This window comes from Salmo trutta, chromosome 14 (assembly GCF_901001165.1).
Source record: "Salmo trutta chromosome 14, fSalTru1.1, whole genome shotgun sequence".
Taxonomy (NCBI): domain Eukaryota; kingdom Metazoa; phylum Chordata; class Actinopteri; order Salmoniformes; family Salmonidae; genus Salmo; species Salmo trutta.
The window spans coordinates 9692874-9719540 of NC_042970.1; the positions used below are offsets into that span (position 1 = coordinate 9692874).

The following is a 26667-nucleotide window of genomic DNA, read 5'->3' on the forward strand; positions in this document are numbered from 1 at the left end:
CCTCTTTCGCTCTCTCTCTCTCTCCCCTCTCTCTCTCTCTCTCCCTCTTTCGCTCTCTCTCTCTCTCCCCCCTCTCTCTCTCTCTCTCTCTCTCCCCCCTCTCTCTCTCCCCCTCTCTCTCTCTCCCCCTCTCCCCCTCTCCCCCTCCCTCCCTCCCCCCTCCCCCTCTCTTTAATACTTCAGACAGCGTGTGTAGGAGCTATAGATGGTTCTGTCGACCCACCGGCGGAACTTGGACACCGCTGTGTAAACGCCCGGAAACTTGGCATCTCCGCAGCCGTTTCCCCACGATACCACACCGTAGACACGCCCCTCGCACACCAGCGGCCCGCCGGAATCTCCCTGGAAACCACAAGGTACACCAAATCCTCACTCAGTTTCCATGACAACGTGTCTCTTTTTCTGAGGCCACCAATGGTAGGTAACTATCATGAGAAGAGAGGAAATTTTGGAATTAAAATGTGATTGTGTTGTGTAACTATAGATTAAGGTAATAGGTTATCGAACGCACCCTTAACTATCCTATACAGCTAGTGGGAACTGATAGGCCAATAGGGCGTGCTGGAAAACTCAACCTGTTACATCTATCAGGTCCAGTACCTTGCACGCGTCCTTGCCCCCAGCATTGTATCCGGCACAGATCATGTTGGAGGTGATGTTCCCGTCGAACGACTCGCTGCTGTTGCACCTAGCCGATGACACGATGGGCAGCTTGACAGTCCGCAGGGTGGAGGGGATCTGACCCCCTCCCAGAGAGGTGTACCCCCACCCTGACACACGACACACCCGCCCCGCCATAACCCCCGTACCCTGCCGAGGGAGGGGCGCCAGGGACACATAGCTACCCGTCACCATGGGAACCCTCAGCTGCAAAGGGTGGAAGAAAAGAGATAGAGGGGGGAGTTGAATTGAGTTGAGCTGAGTTGACTGAGTTGACTGAGCTGAGTTGACTGAGTTGAGTTGAATTGAACTGAACTGAATTGAACTGAACTAAACTGAAATACATGTACTTACTAAGTTATTACAAGGTAATTACAAATGTTATACACAGCTAGTTACTCTAATAGAAGGCCTATCACTTGGCCTAACATCCTAAAACGGCTGTATCCAATGATGTTATAATAAACATGAATATGAACGGTAGGTAAATATGTATATTGTCTATGGTTGTATCCTGTACCTTGATGAGCATGATGTCAGCATTGTTGGTGGTCTTGTTGTACAGAGGATGGGGGATGATTCTGTGGGGTTTGGAATACTGCTCCGTTCCCTCAAACATACTCAGAGAGTAGTCCCCTGCTACGATCATCATCTGCTCTGTCCTGGGAGGAGAGGCGAGGGAGACATCAGAGACACATTCAACTGCATTGTTTACATTATCGGAGTATTGCCATCTGCTCTGTCCTTAGAAGGTGGAGTGCAATTTGAGCTGTGTTCAACTTGGCAAACACTGACTAACGTTATTTAAAATACATTTCCCCTTCTTCTTTATACAAAAAATAATAAAGGAAACGACTGATTCAACGTCCCAAAAGTTTCCTTTGCGCTGACTGCACTGAAGTGGGTGTATGAGTGGGTACAATGCTTCTCTGTGTGAAACAGGAACAATGTGACCGTTATCCTTTCTGAACGTACAACGTCTGACATGTTGACACCTTGTCGTGTAACACACACGCTGCGATGACAGACATGCCAAGGTTGCCCTGCTGAGCTGAGCCCACTGTCTCTCTTATCGCCCTCACTGTCTGTCTGACCTCCCAGTCCCAGGACTCACTGAGGCTGCTAACAACAGACAATCAGAGATCATGTCTGATTCTCACAACAACAACACATGAAAATAATCACAGGTAAATGTGAAAACATGAAAAAAATCACAGGTAAATGTGAAAACATGAAAAAAATCACAGGTAAATGTGAAAACATTAAAAAAAATAATAATTTAAAAACGTGGTTATTGGACATGTGTGAAACAAATCATGTGAAATTCGAGTATTTTTTATATACATTTTCATGAGTGTGACGTGGTTTTTTGGAAGTTTTTAACATTTTTATTTGGAATGGGTGGCCAGTAATACACAGTTATATATAATTATTGTGTTTTTTTTGTTCTGCTTGACTTTTTCAAGCAAGAAAAACAGCCTCAGTGAGTCCTATGGATACAGTGTTTGGGAGTCATGCTAACTTCTCCTCAGTGTTATAAAGCAGTATATTGACTCACCCTATGTTACAGTGAGCGGCTGTAAGCACCCAGTACTTGTGCACTAGCGATCCGCCACAGAAGTGCTGTCCCTTGGTGGTCTGTAAGGATACAATGTATTTGATGGAATTGGGGGCTGGAGCGTAACCTCCGACTATACGATCCTGTATGATCTCCTGACCTGCAGGAAGACATGGAAACAACATGTATAGTATTACACGGTACATGGGATGCGTTATAATATACACTGAATGTACAACATATTAAGAACACCTTCCTCATATTGAGTCAGATCCTGAACCATCCTGAAACAGAAACAGTTACATTATATTGTATGACAGGTAGAAACCTGATTATAGTGTTGTAGGGCAGACAGGTAGAAACCTGATTATAGTGTTGTAGGACAGACAGGTAGAAACCTGATTATAGTGTTGTAGGACAGACAGGTAGAAACCTGATTATAGTGTTATAGGACAGACAGGTAGAAACCTGATTATAGTGTTGTAGGGCAGACAGGGAGAAACCTGATTATAGTGTTGTAGGACAGACAGGTAGAAACCTGATTATAGTGTTGTAGGGCAGACAGGTGGAAACCTGATTATAGTGTTGTAGGACAGACAGGTGGAAACCTGTTGGAAGAATCCAGAAATAAAAACCTGGAAAGGTCTAGAAATAGTGTACAATATAATACAGTACATAACATGCAGAAGGTGGAATAATACTATTCCCATAACATTGGATCTTTCACACCTCTTAGACCCAGTAGGGAAAAGAGGCTCCTTTTACACCTCTTAGACCCAGTAGGGAAAAGAGGCTCCTTTTACACCTCTTAGACCCAGTAGGGAAAAGAGGCTCCTTTTACACCTCTTAGACCCAGTAGGGAAAAGAGGCTCCTTTCACACCTCTTAGACCCAGTAGGGAAAAGAGGCTCCTTTTACACCTCTTAGACCCAGTGGGGAAAGAGGCTCCTTTCACACCTCTTAGACCCAGTAGGGAAAAGAGGCTCCTTTTACACCTCTTAGACCCAGTAGGGAAAAGAGGCTCCTTTTACACCTCTTAGACCCAGTAGGGAATAGAGGCTCCTATCTCCCCTCTTAGACCCAGTAGGGAAAAGAGGCTCCTTTTACACCTCTTAGACCCAGTAGGGAAAAGAGGCTCCTTTCACACCTCTTAGACCCAGTAGGGAAAAGAGGCTCCTTTCACACCTCTTAGACCCAGTAGGGAAAAGAGGCTCCTTTCACACCTCTTAGACCCAGTAGGGAATAGAGGCTCCTTTCACACCTCTTAGACCCAGTAGGGAAAAGAGGCTCCTATCTCCCCTCTTAGACCCAGTAGGGAAAAGAGGCTCCTTTCACACCTCTTAGACCCAGTAGGGAATAGAGGCAAAACTAACTCACTCTGCTGAGAATTACAGAATAGAGGCTCCTTTCACCCTCTAGATAAAAAAGTCCTGATAAAAAAATATGATTAATTTGAATGAATCATCATTTAAATTCCGAAGTATTCATTACAAATGACCAATAAACTTTAAATCAGTGTTGGTTCCTTGGTTTCGGCACAAAAATCGACCAGTGCTGTAAATGTTTTTCTACTGGTTAATCATAAACAGGGCAATAAATCACAAACATTTTAGGACAAAAAAAAGGACGTAAAGAACACAAAGGGCTAAGTACTTCTCCTTTTCATGTCCAGTGAACTCACCAGGCTCAGCTAGCAGCCATTAACGTTGCTGGTTCTGTGACCTCCGACTCCAGAGCCGAATAAAGGATTCCCTATCTGACCTGACCTTCTACCTGTGTCCTCTAGTGTCTCCTCTAGGATGCATCCCAAATGGTATCCTATTCCCTACATAATGCACTACTTTTGACCAGATCCCTATGGGCCCTATGGGCCTTGGTCGAAAGTAGTGCACTATATAGGGAATATGGTGCTGTGTGAGACACATCCATTCTTATAGTGTTTCCTCTCTCCTCGATCTCACAGGGCTGTGTAACACCAGAGAGAGCTTGCCTTCACAGGGCTGTGTAACACCAGAGAGAGCTTGCCTTCACAGGGCTGTGTAACACCAGAGAGAGCTTGTCTTCACAGGGTTATGCAACATCAACTACACTCACTTTCCTGTGGTCAGGATAGAAGAGAGAGGAAAAATCACTGTCATTGTTACTGTTGGTAAAACTGTATAGCTCGGTTTCTACCTAGTTCTGGTCAACAAGGCATGCTAAATAGAGAATCTCCTTTGGGCATGCTTTTTAGTCCAGAACAAGGCTTAATCTGTGTTCAAGAAACCTGGCCTGTGAGTTCATCCCAGTAGGACAGATTATAAATTCTGTTGTCAACAGAAAATCTAATCTAAATTCTGTTCTATTCAACATCAAAGGATCGTGACACCAATATAATACCTTAATAACAAGTTACAACAGATGTCTAGACCCTGAGCATTATGTGTACTGCTGAGTAAACAGGTTTCTACTTTAGGAGGCAGTCAGCATGCAAAGACAAGCAATACAACACAATGCTAATCATGCATTGTTTTATCGTGCATATTATTGAAAGCAATTCATATATAAACACACAAATCATCAGCATATCTCCGCACTCTGGGTCACATAAAAACCTGAATAAATGATAATGAAGTATTCACCACATGAACTAGGAGGAAAATGTTCTACTTACAACTGACTGCCAAGAGCTCCAAAAGCGCATAGCACAGACAGACTACTAGCAGGTTCATGATGAGAGGAGAGAGTGGAGTGCAGGCTGAGCAGTGTGATGCAATGCCGGACAGGAATAAGACTTCTATGTCCTCCCTGATTCCTATAACAGGAAGAAGGACATCTCACCAGACAGCGATGAGCAGAGATCCTCAGATTTCTGAAAGTTCCGATTTCAGTCATCATGGCCACACTGTCCAGATACAACGATATATGATGGAGAGAGAGAGAGAGAGAGAGAGAGAGAGAGAGAGAAAGGAAGAGCAACAAAGTGCACCTTTATAAACTGTCCCCCTTCTCTGAACCCCTGACTCTCCACAGGGGCCCTTACAGTACATTACACTGTCTCCATAGTAACATATCTCATGTCCTGTGTCATCAGCAGGAGGTTCACACAGATTTTCCTCCTGTGGAAGTTCTCAATGGACCTCTGTGTGAGTGTGTGTGTGTGTGTGTGTGTGTGTGCGTGCGTGCGTGCGCGTGTCTGGGAGATTAATTCTGAATGACAAAGCAGTATTTTATACAGTCATACCATCTGTATAACACAAATGTATTTCCCTCTGTAGAATCAACATCAGACACTGTTCTAGACTGAAGTGTTAACACTGGTCTTTTTGAGGTGTGCCATCTCACTTTCCAGGGGTCCTTCCATATAAAAAATCTGGACAGATTTGACATAATTACAGTGGATAGTACAACAGGGTAAGCATTACACCCCCCTTGTGGAAGACTCTCTCCTGAGTCCTGACCTGTCCTTGTCCCACATTTAGGGAATGAATAATTCATACTGTATTTCACCCAGAAGAATATGGCTTCTCTTTACTGCTCTTCCCACAGCAAGGTATTTTCTGAACCCAAGGTCCTTAACTGGCAGGTATAACCAAGGACAGATACTCTATACAGTATATAGGGCAGTGAATATAACCCAATGAGAATGGATATAACCCTATGAAAATGGATATAACCCAACGAGAATGGATATAACCCAACGAGAATGGATATAACCCAACTAGAATGGATATAACCCAACTAGAATGTATATAACCCTATGAGAATGGACATAACCCAACGAGAATGGATATAACCCAATGAGAATGGATATAACCCAACGAGAATGGACATAACCCAACGAGAATGGATATAACCCAATGAAAATGGACATAACCCAATGAGAATGGATATGACCCTATGAGAATGGACATAACCCAACGAGAATGGACATAACCCAATGAGAATGGATATAACCCAATGAGAATGGGTATAACCCGATAAGAATAAACTCTCACTGAAATGTGTTAGTTAGTTAGTTAGTTAGTTAGTTAGTTAGTTAGTTAGTTTAGTTAGTTGGTTAGTTAGTTGGTTAGTTAGTTAGCGTGTTTGTTGTGAGTATGGATTTATTCAAAGACATACTGCATATATATGACATCATACACACTATATTCTGTCTACATATGGTCTAGTTTTCACTAACGTTGTTTAAACACAAACGTGTGAAAGCTGGAAATCAAGGATCCTGCACATATGCTTGGTTTATTCTGTTAGTGCAAACGTGGCTCAGTAACATTGTCTCCTCTATCACGAGCATATGCCTACATAATATACAGTATTTTATTCACGTCTATGTACATCATTGATCACGAGTAGGGCGAGACAGAAGCTGCTTTAGCATACACCTGTCTGTGCCAACACAACATATTTTACACACACTGAGATTGTGGTTATACGCTGCACAGTTCCAGTTGGAAGGAAAGCATCTCTGGGGTGAGAAGGTCCTTATAGTTTGGCCTCAATTGGTACCTGTGTGTCTGTGTCACATGAGGTGGCCACCTAACAGCCCTGTGCTCCACATGCACACGGAAATCTACAGTACACACACACACACACATGCACATAGACATCCTGTTTGTGCCTGTAGATATGTTCTCTAGGGAGAGGGAACATACCATCACCTTTCTCCTTCCCTGTAATGGTGATACCTGGGAGGAGTTTCCACAGTATGGCTTCAAGTCGCACACTATGAATCACGTCAACCCACGCAGCCAGCGGTTTGTATTGATCCCTGATGAGAACTACAGACAAACGTGAGAAGAACACGGGGACTCACAGGACGGATGTTAGGTCTGCACAAAGTGTAGCGTTTCAACCTGCACTGACACAGTCTACCGTCCAGATCAGTGGTCATTTTAATGAAAGATGGAAGGAAGTATGGATAAAAAGACAGAGGAAGGGATCAAATCAAATCAAATCAAATGCTATTGGTCGCATTACACATATACACATATTAGCAGATGTTATGCTGGTGTTCCTAACTGCAACAGTGCAGTAGTATCTAACAATACACAACAATATGCACAAATCTAAAAAGTAAAATTATGTATATATATCTATATTTATATAGATATATATATATACAGATATATATACCAAATCAAATGTTAATTGTCACGTGCGCCGAATACAACAGGTGTAGACCTTACAGTGAAATGCTGAATACAAGCCCTGAACCAACAATGCAGTTTTAATTAAAGAAAATATTAAAAAAATTATAATTAAGGAGCAACAATAAAATAACAGTAGCGAGGCTATAAACAGGGTGTTACGGTACAGAGTCAATGTGGAGGCTATATACAGGGGGTTACGGTACAGAGTCAATGTGGTGGCTATATACAGGGTGTTAAGGTACAGAGTCAATGTGGAGGCTATATACAGGGTATTACGGTACAGAGTCAATGTGGAGGCTATATACAGGGTGTTACGGTACCGAGTCAATGTGGAGGCTATATACAGGGTGTTACGGTACAGAGTCAATGTGGAGGTTATATACAGGGGTACCGGTACAGAGTCAATGTGGAGGCTCTATACAGGGTGTTACGGTACCGAGTCAATGTGGAGGCTATATACAGGGTGTTACGGTACCGAGTCAATGTGGAGGCTCTATACAGGGTGTTACGGTACCGAGTCAATGTGGAGGCTCTATACAGGGTGTTACGGTACGGAATCAATGTGGAGGCTCTATACAGGGGTTACTGGTACTGAGTCAATGTGGAGGCTATATACAGGGGGGTACCGGTACAGAGTCAATGTGGAGGCTATATACAGGGGGTACCGGTACAGAGTCAATGTGGAGGCTATATACAGGGGGTACCGGTACAGAGTCAATGTGGAGGCTATATACAGGGGGGTACCGGTACCGAGTCAATGTGCAGGGGTACAGGTTAATCAAGGTAATTTGTAAAGTGACTATGCATAGATAAATAGTCTGGGTGGCCATTTGATTAACTGTTCAACAGTCTTATAGCTTGGGGGTAGAAGCTGTTAAGGAGCCTTTTGGTCCTAGACTTGGTGCTCCGGTACCGCTTGCCGTGCAGTAGTAGAGAGAACAGTCTATGACTTGGGTGACTGGAGTCTTTGACAATTTTTGGGGCCTTCCTCTGACACCGCCTGGTATATAGGTCCTGGATGTCAGGAAGCTTGGCCCCAGTGATGTACTGGGCCGTACGCACTACCCTCTGTTGTGGTTTACGGTCAGATGCCGAGCAGTTGCCATATATATGATGGGAGGTATTGACATTATGGACAGTATGTTGATAGAATATTTAGTATTTCTGTAGAATACGTGGATAGAATACTATATGTACAGAAATAGTTGAATAGGGTGGCCTTGACTAGAACCGGGTGGTAGCCGGCTAGTAACAGTGACTAAAGTTCAGGGCAGGGTACTGGGCGGAAAGAGAAAGGGAAGGAAAGGTGGGATGTAGAAGAATGAGAAGGCATTGTAGAAGGCAGAAGTATTCAGACAGGCAAGTTTAAAGGGCCCAGTTTTGTCAAAAATGTGATTTCCCTGTGTTTTATATATACTTCCTCACTATGAGGTTGAAATAATCGAGTAACATTTAGAAAATTATGATAATGCCCTTTTGGTGTTTTAGCTGTTTAAAAAGACTGCCAGAAACTATAGCATGTTTTGGTGGGATGGAGTTTTGGACTGCCTGGTGACATCACCAAGCAGTAACTTGGTTCATAGACCAATAAGAAAGAGAGTTCCAAACCTCTCAGCCAATAACAGCTAGTTTTCAGACCACTCCCAGACAGTCCTAGCAAAATTATTGCTTGAGAAGTAGCTTTTTGCTAAAAAGCTATTTTTGTTTATTTTGGACTATTTTAATTGAAAACAAATCACAGAAAGATACTTCATTGTTACCCATAAATTATTTGATATTTAGATAAAAGTGGTTGCATTGGACCTTTAAGCACAGCAATAATCATACAACGCCATTGTCTTTTCCCGCTCCCTCTCTCTCAGACTGACACTATCATATACCATCCAGCCAAACTACACAATAACCAACATGCCTGGAGACTTTTCTGTGACCAGACAACGTATTCAGTTCCACCTCCCTAAACGATCTCTTTTCTTCCCCCACTATTAGCAGACAATGAATGTCAGAACACAAATAATCAAGTCCCTAGAGAGAACAGGGAGGGATAATACAAGGGATGGCTGTCTTTAGGATGTACTTGGTCAGTCTCAGCTTTGTGTCTGTCACATCACCATCTCACAGCCACGGTCATGTTCATTAGGTCATCAAACAGAAGAAAACACACTGAAACAGAGAGGGACTACCTGAATTTGTCCCTATTTTTAGTTTCTGGTGCAAAGTGTTTTGGTTTGTATGTGCGCTAATGAATAAGACCTTTTTACGTAGAGACACAGTAGGGTGGACAATAAGCACAATAACAGGAACAGTCGAGGGAGAGCAGGTATGGTTACTATATAAAAAGGTGATGGGCATTTCACAGCTGTTCTGTCTGGGTGTGAGAAGAGGGGGACTGGGTGAAGACTTGTCTGGGTGTGAGAAGAGGGGGACTGGGTGAAGACTTGTCTGGGTGTGAGAAGAGGGGGACTGGGTGAAGACTTGTCTGGGTGTGAGAAGAGGGGGACTGGGTGAAGACTTGTCTGGGTGTGAGAAGAGGGGGACTGGGTGAAGACTTGTCTGGGTGTGAGAAGAGGGGGACTGGGTGAAGACTTGTCTGGGTGTGAGAAGAGGGGGACTGGGTGAAGACTTGTCTGGGTGTGAGAAGAGGGGGACTGGGTGAAGACTTGTCTGTAGACAGTGTTAAGTTGACTGTCAGAAGGGTGAGTAGGTTATTGATGCTTTGGATGTACATTTTCTATTTGCAGTCTTTGGTAAAAATGAAAATGTAAGACATTGAAGAAGACATAAGTGATGATTTGGTCTTTGGTAACACATATCACACTTGTAACATAAATATTGAAAACTTTTTTTTAAATGAAATATTAAGTGCATTAGATAGAGCACAATTGGTGAATGTGTTTATACACAGGGGTCTGAGCATGCTCAGAGCTGTCAGCTTGGATGATCTGGGAGATTTTATGGATATGAGGAAATTGATAGATTCATTAAGAATTATTGTGTGATTCTAACTAATCGTTCATGTCTGCGTTGGAACAGACCAGACCAGTCCAGACCAAACCAGACCAGTCCAGACCAAACCAGACCAGTCCAAACCAGACCAGACCAAACCAGACCAGACCAGTCCAGTCCAGACCAAACCAGTCCAGCCCAGACCAGTCAAGACCAGTCCAGACCAGTCCAGACCAAACCAGACCAGACCAGTCCAGACCAGAACAGTCCAGACCACCATGGCAGAATCATGTTCTCCATCACTGATCATACTGGTCCTCCTCAAACATCAAAGGTAAACTATCATCTTTGACACCTTAATAAACATCCCTTTCCCACATCCCCCACCCCTTTTCTATTGTTCACTTGAATTAATCCCCTTTTCATGTATTTTACTTTCCTCTATTATCATTCATTTATTCATTCCCTCCCAGGTGTACTGGGCCAGAGGATCATCGGGGGTCAGGAGGTGATGCCCTACTCTATAAAATACCAAGCCTCCATCCGGCACCCTCATACACCCTCAGTGGGTGGTGTCTGCTGCCCACTGCTGGAAACCATGAGTAGTGCAACTTCAAATTCATTTTGTAAAGGTTGCGTTGACATGCTCAGATGTTGCATGCATCAACCAATGGTTGCGTGCCACGTCATCGACCGTGTCATCGACTGACAGATTGCTATATCATATGATGTGATTAGCTGATAGTTGAAATACCTATCAAGGCACTGTAAGATGTGGCATGCGTCAGACACAACTGGGCAGAGGAACGCGTCTACAGTCTCTTTCAACAGCCACTGTGTCTGGAGTGCATCCAGTCTGGCTGATCTCGACCACCGGCTGGCTCTCTCTCCCAACCTTCCTCAGTCTGGCTAATCTCGACCACCAGCTGGCTCTCTCTCCAAATCTTCCTCAGTCTGGCTAATCTCGACCACCAGCTGGCTCTCTCTCCCAACCTTCCTCAGTCTGGCTAATCTCGACCACCGGCTGGCTCTCTCTCCCAACCTTCCTCAGTCTGGCTAATCTCGACCACCGGCTGGCTCTCTCTCCCAACCTTCCTCAGTCTGGCTAATCTCGACCACCGGCTGGCTCTCTCTCCCAACCTTCCTCAGTCTGGCTAATCTCGACCACCAGCTGGCTCTCTCTCCAAACCTTCCTCAGTCTGGCTAATCTCGACCACCGGTTGGCTCTCTCTCCCAACCTTCCTCAGTCTGGCTAATCTCGACCACCAGCTGGCTCTCTCTCCCAACCTTCCTCAGTCTGGCTAATATCGACCACCGGCTGGCTCTCTCTCCCAACCGTCCTCAGTCTGGCTAATCTCGACCACCAGCTGGCTCTCTCTCCCAACCTTCCTCAGTCTGGCTAATCTCGACCACCGGCTGGCTCTCTCTCCCAACCTTCCTCAGTCTGACTAATCTCGACCACCGGCTGGCTCTCTCTCCCAACCTTCCTCAGTCTGGCTAATCTCGACCACCGGCTGGCTCTCTCTCCCAACCTTCCTCAGTCTGGCTAATCTCGACCACCGGCTGGCTCTCTCTCCGAACCTTCCCCAGTCTGGCTAATCTCGACCACCAGCTGGCTCTCTCTCCAAACCTTCCCCAGTCTGGCTAATCTCGACCACCAGCTGGCTCTCTCTCCAAACCTTCCCCAGTCTGGCTAATCTCGACCACCAGCTGGCTCTCTCTCCGAACCTTCCCCAGTCTGGCTAATCTCGACCACCAGCTGGCTCTCTCTCCGAACCTTCCCCAGTCTGGCTAATCTCGACCACCAGCTGGCTCTCTCTCCCAACCTTCCTCAGTCTGGCTAATCTCGACCACCGGCTGGCTCTCTCTCCCAACCTTCCTCAGTCTGGCTAATCTCGACCACCGGCTGGCTCTCTCTCCCAACCTTCCTCAGTCTGGCTAATCTCGACCACCGGCTGGCTCTCTCTCCCAACCTTCCTCAGTCTGGCTAATCTCGACCACCAGCTGGCTCTCTCTCCAAACCTTCCTCAGTCTGGCTAATCTCGACCACCGGTTGGCTCTCTCTCCCAACCGTCCTCAGTCTGGCTAATCTCGACCACCAGCTGGCTCTCTCTCCCAACCTTCCTCAGTCTGGCTAATATCGACCACCGGCTGGCTCTCTCTCCCAACCGTCCTCAGTCTGGCTAATCTCGACCACCAGCTGGCTCTCTCTCCCAACCTTCCTCAGTCTGGCTAATCTCGACCACCGGCTGGCTCTCTCTCCCAACCTTCCTCAGTCTGACTAATCTCGACCACCGGCTGGCTCTCTCTCCCAACCTTCCTCAGTCTGGCTAATCTCGACCACCAGCTGGCTCTCTCTCCCAACCTTCCTCAGTCTGGCTAATCTCGACCACCGGCTGGCTCTCTCTCTGAACCTTCCCCAGTCTGGCTAATCTCGACCACCAGCTGGCTCTCTCTCCGAACCTTCCCCAGTCTGGCTAATCTCGACCACCAGCTGGCTCTCTCTCCCAACCTTCCTCAGTCTGGCTAATCTCGACCACCAGCTGGCTCTCTCTCCAAACCTTCCCCAGTCTGGCTAATCTCGACCACCAGCTGGCTCTCTCTCCAAACCTTCCCCAGTCTGGCTAATCTCGACCACCAGCTGGCTCTCTCTCCGAACCTTCCCCAGTCTGGCTAATCTCGACCACCAGCTGGCTCTCTCTCCGAACCTTCCCCAGTCTGGCTAATCTCGACCACCGGCTGGCTCTCTCTCCCAACCTTCCTCAGTCTGGCTAATCTCGACCACCAGCTGGCTCTCTCTCCAAACCTTCTTCGGTCTGGCAATTGAGGCTACCAATAGTACTACATGATAGGTTACGATACCATCATAGGATAGAGTTAGGCATTTATAATGGTACTTGTACTCCCTATATGTAGCTTCATTATTGTGTATTTTATTTATCTTGTGAGTAGTCGTGTTATTATTTTTTATTATTCCTTATTTTTAACAAATTAAAATTTGAAATACATTTTTTTGTCATTTAGCAGGCACTCTTTGCGACTTACAGGAGCAATTAGTGTTCAGTGACTTGCTCAAGGACACATCGGCAGATTTTTCACTTAGTCATCTCCGGGATTCGAACCAGCGACCTTGTTTTCAGATCTCTCCAGAGATGTTCAATCGGGTTCAAGTCTGGGCTCTGCCTGGGCCACTCAAGGACATTCAGAGACTTGTCCCGAATCCACTCCTGCGTTGTCTTGGCTGTGTACTTAGGGTCGTTGTCCTGTTGGAAGGTGAACCTTCCCCCCAGTCTGAGGTCTTGAGCGCTCTGAAGCAGGTTTTTATCAAGGATCTCTGTACTTTGCTCCCTTCATTGTTCCCTTGATCCTGACTAGTTTCCCAGTCCCTGCCGCTGAAAAACATCCCCACAGCATGATGCTGCCACCATTATGCTTCACCGTAGGGATGGTGCCAGGTTTCCTCCAGACGTGACGCTTGGCATCAGACAATAGAATCTTGCTTCTCATGGTCTGAGAGTCTTTAGGTGCCTTTTGGCAAACTCCAAGCTGGCTGTCATGTGCCTTTTACTGAGGAGTGGCTTCTGTCTGGCCACTCTACCATAAAAAGCCTGATTGGTGAAGTGCTGCAGAGATGGTTGCCCTTCTGGATGGTTCTCCCATCTGCACAGAGGAACTCTAGAGCTCTGTCAGAGTGACCATCGGGTTCTTGATCACCTCCCTGACCAAGGCCCTTCTCCCCCGATTGTTCAGTTTGGCTGGGTGGCCAGTCCTAGGAAGAGTTTTGGTGGTTCCAAACTTTAAGAATGATGGAGGTTTAAGAATGATGGAGGTCTCCATCATTTGATGGAGGTTTAAGAATGATGGAGACCTCCATCATTTAAGAATGATGGAGGTCTTTGGGACCTTCAATACTGCAGGCATTTTTTGCTACCCTTCCCCAGATCTGTGCCTCAACACAGTCCTGTCTCGGAGCTCTACAGACAATTCCTTAGACCTCGTGGCTTGGATTTTGCTCTGACATGCACTGTCAACTGTGGGACCTTATATAGACAGGTGTGTGCCTTTCCAAATCATGTCCAATCAATTGAATTTACCACAGGTGGACTCCAATCAAGTTGTAGAAACATCTCAAGGATGATCAATGGAAACAGGATGCACCTGAGTTCAATTTCAAATCCCATAGCAAAGGGTCTGAATACTTATGGAAATAAGGTATTTCTGTTTTTTATTTTGAATGCATTTGCAAAAATGTCCAAAAACCTGTTTTCGCTTTGTCATTATGGGGTATTGTGATGTCATTATGGGGTATTGGGATGTCATTATGGGGTATTGTGATGGCATTATGGGGTATTGTGATGTCATTATGGGGTATTGTGTTAAGATTGCAGATTTTTATTTTTTTATTTGATACATTTTAGAATAAAGCTGTAACGTAACAAAATGTGGAAAAATTCAAGGGGTCTGAATACTTTCCCAAGGCACTGTATGTGACTTAGTATGTCTTAGAAAACACTTTATACATCCTATTCATTGCATCTGTTGAGAGATAACAGACATTAATGCATCATCTGCATGTTTCTAAGGGAGTTTCCCTCTGTGCTTTTCCATGTCTCTACTATGGGACAGTAAAACAATAAAGATTCATATTTTTACCAAGCTGTTCCGTTACTAATCAGTAGCTACTCATCAACAAAACAAATGATATTTTATCAGCACACAAATCTCATTCTGTGAACTTTATACACTGCCACAAAGAGAACACTTACAGTCAGCTGTAAACACCCCCAACTCATCCAGACCTATCAGAGAGGGGGAGGATATACACGCAACAGGGATTGGCTATAAAGCAACTCCCGCCCCCTCATCTATTACAGAACAAGGTAGACTCACACTTCCACAAAGTAAGATAAACTCAACAATAACAGACACAAAGACCTACGAGCAGATACCCAGGCACAGACTCAGAAACTAGGATAACACAGATACCAGACTCAGAAGCTAGGTTAACACAGACACCCAGGCACAGACTCAGAAACTAGAATAACACAGACACCCAGGCACAGACTCAGAAACTAGGATAACACAGATACCAGACTCAGAAGCTAGGTTAACACAGACACCCAGGCACAGACTCAGAAACTAGGATAACACAGACACCCAGGCACAGACTCAGAAACTAGGATAACACAGATACCCAGGCACAGACTCAGAAACTAGGATAACACAGATACCCAGGCACAGACTCAGAAACTAGGATAACACAGACACCCAGGCACAGACTCAGAAACTAGGATAACACAGATACCCAGGCACAGACTCAGAAACTAGGATAACACAGATACCCAGGCACAGACTCAGAAGCTAGGTTAACACAGATACCCAGACTCAGAAACTAGAATAACACAGACACCCAGGCACAGACTCAGAAACTAGGATAACACAGATACCCAGGCACAGACTCAGAAACTAGGATAACACAGATACCCAGACTCAGAAACTAGAATAACACAGATACCCAGGCACAGACTCAGAAACTAGGATAACACAGATACCCAGGCACAGACTCAGAAACTAGGATAACACAGACACCCAGGCACAGAGCTGAAATGGGAGACCTACGGATCCAGATGCTCCACGGTAAGGACCAGCGGTCGTGTCTCCACCACCCAGCCAGCGTGCACCAGGACGGGATAACAGTAGAGGGGCTCATTCGTCGGGTCCCTGGAGGCCAAGGAGTTCGCCTACTGCCCCTACATCCGGTTCAGGGTGGGGGCAGCCCTCCTGGCCCATGACGGCAAGGTGTTCACAGGTGAGCTATCTGCTCAATAGATTGATTAATTGATTGATTGAGTTTATGGGGCAATTTAAAAAGATACCACTGCCAAACAGTACATACTTTCAGTTATCTTTATTAGACCAGGTAAGTGAATTGAAAGATGTGGGAATATTCTCAGTGGGGAGAGATTGAACAGGCTAAGTGTTGTTACTACAATAATGTAAACATGTACAGAGCCCGTCTCTGGAATAAAATGCTTTTATGTTGCGTTCACAAAGATAGATTTACTTATGATCTATTTCTTAATTATAATCAATAACTCTCCAGTTCGGAGGCTTTGCGAGTATTTCATCACATGACAATATCATCATTTTTACACTGTAAAGTGTTAAAGTTGATAGTGTACAGTAACAATATCATCCTTTTTACACTGTAAAGTGTTAAAGTTGATAGTGTACAGTAATAATATCATCCTTTTTACACTGTAAAGTGTTAAAGTTGATAGTGTACAGTAATAATATCATCCTTTTTACACTGTAAAGTGTTAAAGTTGATAGTTTACAGTAACGATATCATCCTTTTTACACTGTAAACTGTTAAAGTTGATAGTGTACACTTAAAGCTTGGTTTCAATGTGGAGCAGGGGCGTGTAAGGGTGTCAAATGCAACGTTCCAAGGTTCATATCTGTTTTTGCCATTTCTGACTACCCATCATAAGGAACTGTTTGATGAGTCCATCTGACTAAGCATTATAGTGAAGCAAACCTGCGATGTACATACAGTATGATGTACTTCTGTCTGTCCAAGATCTGCACTTCAGGAGATTATTTCCTCAGTCAGCATTGGAATTTAGTCAGTCAGAATTTAGTCAGTCAGAATTTAGTCAGTCAGTCATTCAGTTAAATTGGGCAAGAAGCCTTTTTGTGCACAAGTATAATTAACAGTCAGCAATTCAGAGTTTCAATAACTTTGAAGAGTATATTATGTTCTTTTGGCTGACTGATTTTGAATAACCTGTTAATGATGATTGGAGGGGAGACCATCTAAACTAAGTTATCTCCGTGGCATAAAGACATGCTTTTAGCCAAACAAAGCAATTAGCATATTGGCCTGTTCGGACACACATTTTTTCTCGAGGTCAGCCGAAGTTCTAGGAGCCGAAATCTCAGCCCCTTCGTCCGTGATTGGTCACCCGTAGGGATTCCTCAATAAAGTAAGTGTTGTCAGTAAGTGTTGCACATTTTTTCATTGAGAAATACTGCACCAAACATGTTAGTTAGATGTAAAATTGCGCAACTAAGATCTTTCGCTGCAAAAATTTCAAAATGAATGACAGATTTCTTGAGTTATTTTAGATTAATTCTGACTATTTTGAGGAATGTATACTGGCTACGACATCTCAAATATGACAAACAGTACTATTACCCTTTTTAAGCGAAGGTCTGTTAAGGGAGTATACGAGTACACTCGTTCGGTTTGCCTAGCGGACTTCGGCTAGCCGTCAGCTGAACTGAAGCATGCTGACCAGCGGTAGAAAAACTACTACATTCTCATAGTTGAGTAAAAGTAAAGATACCTTAATAGAAAATGACTCAAGTAAAAGTGAGTCACCCAGTAAAATACAACTTGAGTAAAAGTCTGAAAGTATTTTGTTTTAAATATACTTTAATATCAAATTTGGTTTTAAATATACTTTAGTATCAGGAGTAAATGGAATTGCTAAAATATACTTAAGTATTAAAAGTGAAAGTATAAATCATTTCAAATTCCTTATATTAAGCAAACCAGACGGACATATTTGTTATTTATATTGATGGATAGCCAGGGGCACACTCCGACACTCCTACACTCAGACATCATTTACAAACAAAGCATTTGTGTTTAGTGAGTCCACCAGATCAGAGGCAGCAGTGATGGCCAGGGATGTTCTCTTGATAAGTGTGTGAATTAGATCATTTTCCTGTCCTGCTAAGCATTCGAAATATAACGAGTACTTTTGGGTGTCAGGGAAAATGTATGGAATAAAAAGTACATTATTCTCTTTAGGAATGTAGTGAAGTAAAAGTAAAAATATAAATAGTAAAATACAGATACCCCCCAAAAAACTACTTAAGTAGTACTTTAAAGTAAGTATTTTACACCACTGATGCTGACGACATGGAAATAAGTGTTGCATAAAGTCAGAGATGATTTCAAGTGTTATACTCCGTACAATTTCAAAAATCAATAACAAAAATGAAGATCAAATGATTGATCAATTAATCAAGCTCATTAGAGGGGACAGGCGAGACATCTCTTCAGCTCTGCCTAGAGGGGACAGGCGAGACATCTCTTCAGCTCTGCCTAGAGGGGACAGGCGAGACATCTCTTCAGCTCTGCCTAGAGGGGACAGGCGAGACATCTCTTCAGCTCTGCCTAGAGGGGACAGGCGAGACATCTCTTCAGCTCTGCCTAGAGGGGACAGGCGAGACATCTCTTCAGCTCTGCCTAGAGGGGACAGGCGAGACATCTCTTCAGCTCTGCCTAGAGGGGACAGACGAGACATCTCTTCAGCTCTGCCTAGAGGGGACAGGCGAGACATCTCTTCAGCTCTGCCTGGCCTACCTGACTGTTGGTGAATCAGAGATGGGAAACTCTCTATACTTGCACACTCATCTATCACTCCAGTATCTCTACTTGCACACTCATCTTCTGCACATCTATCACTCCAGTATCTCTACTTGCACATTCATCTTCTGCACATCTATCACTCCAGTATCTCTACTTGCACACTCATCTTCTGCACATCTATCACTCCAGTGTTTAATTGCTATATCGTAATTATTTCGCCACTATGGCCTATTTATTGTCTTACCTCCCTCCCTTATCCTACCTCATTGCACACACTGTATATATACTTTTTCTCTTTTATTATTGACTGTATGTTTGTTTATTCCATGTGTAACTCTGTGTTGTTGTTTGTGTCGAACTGCTTTGCTTTATCTTGGCCAGGTCGCAGTTGTAAATGAGAACTTGTTCTCAACGAGCCTACCTGGTTAAATAAAGGTGAAATAAAATAAATACAAAAACATGACAGTAAATGTGATGTTATCTCTTCAGGCTGCAATGTGGAGAATGTGTTACAACCTGGGGGTGTGTGCAGAGAGGAACACCATCTCTAAAGCAGTGTCAGAGGCTTACAGGAGCTTCAAGGCCATCGCTATCGCCAGGTAAAGTTCACGAAGTAGGTGTTCTTGGAACTGTTCTGGTTTACGTCCCAAATCTCTTCCAAGTTTTCACCACTCTAATGCTGACCCCTAGTGACCAGAACGTTCTATAACATCTTGATAACAGTCAAGCGTTCTCAAACAACTGTGTCAGAGTGGCATAGTGCAGTGTGCAAGGATATTGCATTTATTTTCATCAACTGTATTGTAAAATGTCTTGTATCTATAATATCTGCAGTGACTTAATCGACCAATTCATCTCACCATGCGGCGGCTGCAGGCAGTTCATGAGAGAGGTAAGGATCATTCAAGCCTGGCATCAAGCCTGGAAGAAGAGAACAGGTATCAGTGTCATTTACAGCATCTTTACTGTAGGACTACTGTGTCTCCTTCCGTTACTATGCCTTTTGAGTGCTTATTGGTCCATGTTACATCCTGGTTACCAAGGTAGTTGTAGAGCAAGAAATGTTATCCAAGGTGTCCATGTACTACAACATGCTTATGCTTGTCTCTCCTCTTCCTTCTCCTAATCCTCCCCCTCTTCCTCCTCCACCTCTTCCTCCTCCCCTCCCCCCTTTTCCTCCTCCTATGGCCTCCTCCACGTCTCCTGATGTACTGGCCTGTCTCCTGGTAGCGCCTCCATGCTCTGGACACTACGCTGACAGACACAGCAAACCTTCTTGCCACAGCTCGCATTGATGTGCCATCCTGGATGAGCTGCACTATCTGAGCCACTTGTGTGGGTTGTAGACTCCGTCTCATGCTACCACTAGAGTGAAAGCACCGCCAGCATTCAAAAGTGACCAAAACATCAGCCAGGAAGCATAGGAACTGAGAAGTGGTCTGTGGTTACCACCTGCAGAACCACTCCTTTATTGGGGGTGTCTTGCTAATTGCCTATAATTTCCACCTGTTGTCTATTCCATTTGCACAACAGCATGTGAAATTTATTGTCAATCAGTGTTGCTTCCTAAGTGGACAGTTTGATTTCACAGAAGTGTGATTGACTTGGAGTTACATTGTGTTGTTTAAGTGTTCCCTTTATTTTTTTGAGCAGTATATATAGCAGATACATAGTGTATATATATATATATATATATATATATACACACTATGTGTGTGTGTGTGTGTGTGTATCTATTCATCAATATCTTCTACCAGGTCTTCCTTACAACGTTGTTTTACATGTTTTGCGTCGTTGGGAAAAGCCTCTATCAATCCTTGATACAGTTTGGAAATCCACTTTGGAAGTTTGTCAGACTGCCTTGAAAAAAGCATCTGTCTTGTCCAGTGTTAACTGTATAGAGAGAATAGTGTTGTACCTGAAAAAAATGTCACTGACTGGTCTTCCCTGGCTGCCTTACCCTGCTGAGACCCCTGTCACCATCTGATCCTCCTAAAATGAGGCATGATAAAGAATTACCATGATGTACATTTATACATTATATTATCCAAGAACAGAATCAACGGCTCAATAATTGAAATGACCATTATTCCCAGATCCCAGACTGTAGCTTTAATCTTAAACTGCTGTCCTGTAGGTCTACCCATCAATTAAAGATGGAACTTTGTATCAGTCACTAATATTGTTAATATAGGCCTACTGCAAAACTCACCTGAGCTCTGTCTGATCCTGCTAAGACATGATGACAATAGTGTTGTGTACTGACTGCACTAGAGGGCTGCATTCCCACGGGATGCCTGCAGGATGTGCGGGTCCCGACAGATCATTGATGCGTGGTCAGCATTTTTCATGCTGCGGGGGGGAGCAGGCCATCAGACAGACGACTTTGGGATGAAAATATTTTGTTGTTGTCCCACAGATTATTTGGAAACAGTCTACTTTTTGCTTTGTATGCATTAGCCTAAATATTGTATTAAAAAAAAACATATTTTTTTGTATTCAAATTCAGTAGCCCACCTCTCCTAGTTGAGCGTGAGAGTTGGAGTGCGCCTAGTATGTGTGGTCTCATTGAAATAGAGTAGACCGCCTACATGGGCAGAGAATCACGTGGAAGTTAACTTGAATAGGAAATTAACTTAAATAAGATTAGACTGTAGTTTACTACAGAGTCTGTAAATAAATATTGATAATGAAAAGAAGCGCTCAACCAACGTGAGTAGAAGTTCAATCAAAAAAAATCAATCCTCATTGAAAAGGAAAAGGCACAATGCCCACATAGGTTAGAGAGCATTGAGCCCTTTCATTTTTCAATAAATATTGATTACACATTTATTTCTCTCTGCCTGCAAATCGCCCTCCTAAAAGGACTATAGGCCTACGCAAAACGTAGCAAGTGTCACTGTCGTCATTCTAGCTGCTTTCCGGTCAGTAGCCATACCTGCGAGATCAGGTGCGCGTGTGTTCTCAGTTAAATAGAGTAGGCTATAGCCTATACATGGGCGGAGAAGCATGTGCAGTTATCTTTCCAAGGAAATGTTCTTCCTAAATAGGCCTCTGATTAGGCTATAGTTTACTACATTGTCTAGAAATAGGCCTAAATATTGATCAACCATATTTCTCCGTCTGAAAATATTCCCACTCCAAAAAAAGGTGGGCTATAACAATAGCTCAAGAGAAAGTGCAAGTCACTCCAACTCTGCTCTCTTCAAACTACAGTACCAGTCAAAAGTTTGGACATACTCATTCAAGGGTTTTTCTATATTTGGACTATTTTCTACATTGTCGAAAAATAGTTGAGAAATCAAAACTATGAAATAAAATATGGAATCATGTAGTAACTAAAAAAAGTGTTAAACAAATCTAAATATATTTTAGATTCTTCAAAGTAGCCACCCTTTGCCTTGATGACAGCTTTGCACACACTCTTGGCTCTCTCAACCAGCTTCACCTGGAATGCTTTTCCAACAGTCTTGAAGGAGTTCCCACATATGCTGAGCACTTGTTGGCTGCTTTTCCCTCACTCTGCGGTCCAACTCATCCCAAACCATCTCAATTGGGTTAAGGTCGGTTGATTGTGGAGGCCAGGTCATCTGATGGAGCACTCCATCAATCTCCTTGGTCAAATAGTCCTTAGACAACTTGGAGGTGTGTTTTGGGTCATTATCCTGTTGAAAAACAAATGATAGTCCCACTAAGCGCAAACCAGATGGGATGGCGTATCACTGCAGAATGCTGTAGTAGCCATGTTTGTTAAGTGTGCCTAGAATTCTAAATAAATCACAGTGTCACCAGCACACCACCTCCTCCATGCTTCACAGTGGGAACCACACCTCCTCCACCATGCTTCACGGTGGGAACCACACATGCAGATGTAGCGTGGTTCGTTCTGCATTGTGTAATTTAATGAGGAAACTGCATATAGTAAGGAAGAATGACAGGCCAGTTCTGAAAAATAATAGCCTTTATTTTCTAACAGTGGTATTAACAGGTGACATTACCTGCTCTCATGGTTCTGAATGTGGGGAATCATTAATGTACAAAGTAAACATGGTCTGTCTGTTAAAAACATATAAATCAAATAAACAACCATAACAATAGCAAAATAAGGTAACCAATACTCATTGCATGATCAGCCAGATTATGAATAGTAATTTTACCTTCATCCTGCAGGATAATTGCTGTGACAGACAGACAGACAGACAGACAGACAGACAGACAGACAGACACAGAGAGAGAGAGACACAGAGAGAGAGAGAGAGAGAGAGACACAGAGAGAGAGAGAGACACAGAGAGAGAGAGAGAGAGAGAGAGAGAGAGAGAGAGAGAGAGAGAGAGAGAGCTTGCTGGAGGACAGTAACCTAACTGACCTATGTTACTGTGTCAATACAATGTACGGGGTTTCTGTATTACCCTCCAGCATCCTGCTGCTGTAAACATGAAAACACACAATGCTGTATCGCAAAGCAGGATCAACGGGTCAGCCAACGAAATGATCAGAAATAAATGATCAGAAATATCTTTCCAACATTAAGACTTGAAATGGGCATGCTATAACTGACTTGACAGTCCCAACAACTCTTAGCTTTTTAAATGAGCTAGACAATCAAGAGCTGCGGTCTAATCATTAATCCAAACAGTTGCGTTTTGCAACGAAAACAAGAGTTTCTATTGGACAAATTCAGGTAGGTCCCTCCCCGTTTCGTTTGCTTCCGTTTCAGTTAGTTTTTTAACAGACCGGCGTAATGAATACGCCCCAGCTGTAGGCCTATCTGTTAGTGATTCTGCTATGATACAGCCCTCAAGTGGACTCTCACTGATTTACACAGAAAGACCACAGCCCTGTATGTCATGAGTCTATGTTCAGAACGCAGCAAACGATAAAAAAAACAAAAACACATTTTGAAACATGCAATTAGAAAGCCCATTTGTTTCAAAACGTTTTCTCCAGTTTTATGCCTAATGAACACAGAGATACAGCCGTGGGAAGAGCTAGAGACGGGTTCAAGTCCATTTGAAATAAATTGAATGACTTTGACACCAACACTGATTTGATAGGTAGTCTACTGCTTTACAGAACCAGAACAATTCCCACCATGAGCAGTCATAAAATAATACTAAATAAAAAGTAGTTACTGTGTTAAGATTCAGGCATTGTTTTTGCTTTAACTGGAAGAGATTCTGAATAGTGTCTGGTTTGAGCGCTGTACTGTATAAATAAGAGATAAATATGTTGATCGCTCTATGGGAATAACCACAGTACATCCTATATGGCATCATATTCCCTATTTAGTGCACTACTTTTGAACAGGGCCCTATGAGATCTGATCCAAAATAGTGCACTATATAAAGGAATAATGTGCTATTTTGGCATGCACTCAGAGACTAACATATAGCCACTTCATGTAGAAATGAAAAGATAAAAAGGTATTAAATACAGTAGGGGGAGCTACCATCCCACATATTTAATAGAACAGAATAACAAGATACATCTATGGAAATATAGTTATTTAAAAATACATTTGAATATGATTGAAATCACATTGTCAACAACCAGGACTGGGAATCCAGTGATTTATCAAGACTTCCTATAGATTCCTAGAACCATAGGATTGTATGTTATTAATAGGATCTCTATGCCTATAGCTATCTAATGGAAGCTCCAACTCTGAACCTTAAAGCACTCGACAGAGCAGACACTATGGATGCTTGGGGAAAAACCCATTCTGATTTCAGCATCAGTCTTGTGATATGGGGTTGGAGGATTTTAAATACATTCTATTAAATAACATTTTGTGACAGTCACATTACCTCTGCACTTACTTTTCATCAGACTACACAGAGGACAGGACAGTGCTCAAGGGGGCAATGATACAACGATAGAGTGAAAAGAAACAGACAGAGACGGATAGAAAAATAGATAAGAGATAAGTTAAGAGGCAGGATAAGCGAATAAACTACCAAGCCCTCCCCCCTCCCTCTTTCTGGGTGATTGACTTAGAGAGAAAAGATGGATGTCAAAACTTTACTATGATTAAGTTAAAACTAGTGTACATTCTAATGGAATACTATTTAATAACAATCCCTCTGAGTATGGAACCTGCCAGTCATTCCTAAAGGGTTCTTGTAGCTAGGGGCAACGTTCTAAGCCTTGAGGGGTCTATGCTCTATGATAACAGGGACTTCTAGACAGTATTACTATTGGTGCACAGTATGATTTATTTACAAGAGGGCAGTCTTATTTACACATCGAAAACCCTGGCAGGCATAACAACAGAGGACAGTTTGACAGTGGAGACAAGGTTTGTCGTAGAGGAGCAGGTCATGACCACTGTTGTATTTCCTACTGTCTACTATCCAAAAGGCTATGAACTACAGACCATAAATAACTGTTCTAAAAATGCAGTGGTTTGTTGGTTAAACCATGTGATTGTTTTTGCTATATTGAACGTTAAAATCTGAGCACCTTTTCCAGGAATTTAGGTAGTTTTTGGCAAATAATGTGACTTAATACATTCTAAAACACACAAACACTAGATAATATATTACAAAGTCATTTCCCCAATTCATCCCAGGGACCCAATCAAAGACGATATAATACAGCAAGCTGGAGGAGGGTGTAGGGGGGGGTCACCTTTGACCCTTGACCTCTAACCCCAGAAATGAATGACGGCAGGCACTTGAATGTCGTGGTTTCCTGTTTGAACTAGTCTGGTGAGTTGATAGTCCTCACACGAGGTTGCGTGCTCCGGATGTAAGTTGTATATAAGTACAGATCTAGGATCAGCCCAGATCCTAAACCATTAGTGGATGAAACACAAAACTGGCCCTAGATCAGTGTCTACATGCAACTTCTTCCTCACAGTTCAGTAAGAGAAGGAGGCGGGATTAGCAATGACTTTCACCCTCGTCCACTCAGGACTCCATCTCGTCTCCATCGAATGGCAGGGGCTCAAAGCTGCAAACCTCCTCGTACGTCAACCCTGGGAGAGAGAGAGGAGGGAAAACAAGAGAATCAGAGGTCAGTAGACTTGTACAGTACCTAGTTAAATAAGAGTATTTTGTTATGTCCACCTACTTTTCCACTCCTCTATCTCCAGCTCTCTGCTCTCGAAGCTCTGGTCGTATGGCTCGGACTCTGGCTCATCGTCAGGGTCGTGGTACTGGGAGAAGTAGGGGTGGGCCAGGGCCTCGGACGCTGTGATCCGCTTATCAGTGTCCAGAACCAGCATCTTCTCTAACAGATCCACCGCTAGTGGGAGAGAAGGGGGTGGGGGGGAGGGGAGAAAGGGACAGAGAGTGTGTCTGATTAGACAGTGTGAACGTTCCACTAAACAGACAAAAACCTAATTTCTTACTGGGTAGTACCAAAAGATGAAGAGTATAAAGGAAATGCTGTGTGTTAAACAGTGTGTGTGTGTGTGTGTGTGTGTGTGTACGTATGTTACACTACACAGACTAGCCCATTATTACCTAGTGGGTTAGCGCCAACAAACACATCAGCAAAGTTCCTCTTGAGCATCTGGGGAAGGGAGTTGATGTAGTTTCTGGCCTGTCAAAGATACACACATAGCAGCTCAACACATATTCCACTCAACACAGCTCAAAAACACACTGGATAGAGAACAGACGACTTCAACGCTTCCGACTGTTTCTGAAATCAAGTGATCCCACAGGTCGGCTGTGAAGATAGCTTTCTGTACACTTAGGGTCAAAATTTGATCAGAATGCGTAAATCATGCATTGACGCCAATGGGAGAAGGACATTTCAGTTACGGGCACAGTGGATGTACGGGTAACTGCCAAAATAAAGGAATCACTTGAGTAAATAAAGGGAGAAAAAGTGTATTGAAAGCAGGCGCTTCCATACAGGTGTGGTTCCTGAGTTCATTAAGCAATTAACATCCCATCATGCTTAGGGTCATCTATTAAAAAAATAAATCACCTAATCATATTTAATGAAATGTTTATCTACTTTGAAAATTCTTA

At 43.5% G+C, this 26667-nt stretch overlaps 2 protein-coding genes and 1 pseudogene across 4 annotated transcripts in view; 1 reads left to right on the top strand and 2 right to left on the bottom strand.

Annotated features, from left to right (window-relative positions):
• Positions 1–171: 171 nt before the first annotated feature.
• LOC115207065 (trypsin) lies at positions 172–5081 on the bottom strand. Its single transcript, XM_029774076.1, has 5 exons — positions 4871–5081; positions 2219–2378; positions 1181–1322; positions 601–867; positions 172–342 (listed from the first exon to the last, which is right to left on the bottom strand). The coding sequence occupies exons 1-5, from the start codon at positions 4926–4928 to the stop codon at positions 172–174; spliced, it is 798 nt and encodes a 265-aa protein (XP_029629936.1). The 5' UTR covers positions 4929–5081.
• Positions 5082–15901: 10820 nt separating this feature from the next.
• On the top strand, positions 15902–19944 carry LOC115207182 (cytidine deaminase-like; annotated as a pseudogene).
• Positions 19945–24115: 4171 nt separating this feature from the next.
• The window catches only part of LOC115207356 (mitogen-activated protein kinase 14A), a 33906-nt gene continuing 31354 nt past the window's right edge, over positions 24116–26667 (bottom strand). For all 3 annotated transcript variants that reach the window (XM_029774380.1, XM_029774379.1, XM_029774381.1), the window contains 3 exons: positions 26152–26230; positions 25757–25930; positions 24116–25661 (listed from right to left, as the gene is read on the bottom strand). In XM_029774380.1, coding sequence (XP_029630240.1) covers positions 25594–25661; positions 25757–25930; positions 26152–26230 — 321 coding nt within the window. In that variant the 3' untranslated portion in view covers positions 24116–25593. The remainder of the gene's footprint in view (positions 25662–25756; positions 25931–26151; positions 26231–26667) is intronic.

Bases quoted from the DNA above. Each gene is read 5' to 3' on its own strand.
- LOC115207065 (XM_029774076.1), bottom strand. From the start codon at position 4,928: ATGAACCTGCTAGTAGTCTGTCTGTGCTATGCGCTTTTGGAGCTCTTG. The intron at 1,323-2,218 runs GTGAGTCAATAT...CTCTCCTCCCAG, and splicing joins GCCGCTCACTGTAACATAGG to GACAGAGCAGATGATGATCG. The intron at 868-1,180 runs GTACAGGATACA...CACCCTTTGCAG, and splicing joins CTGACATCATGCTCATCAAG to CTGAGGGTTCCCATGGTGAC.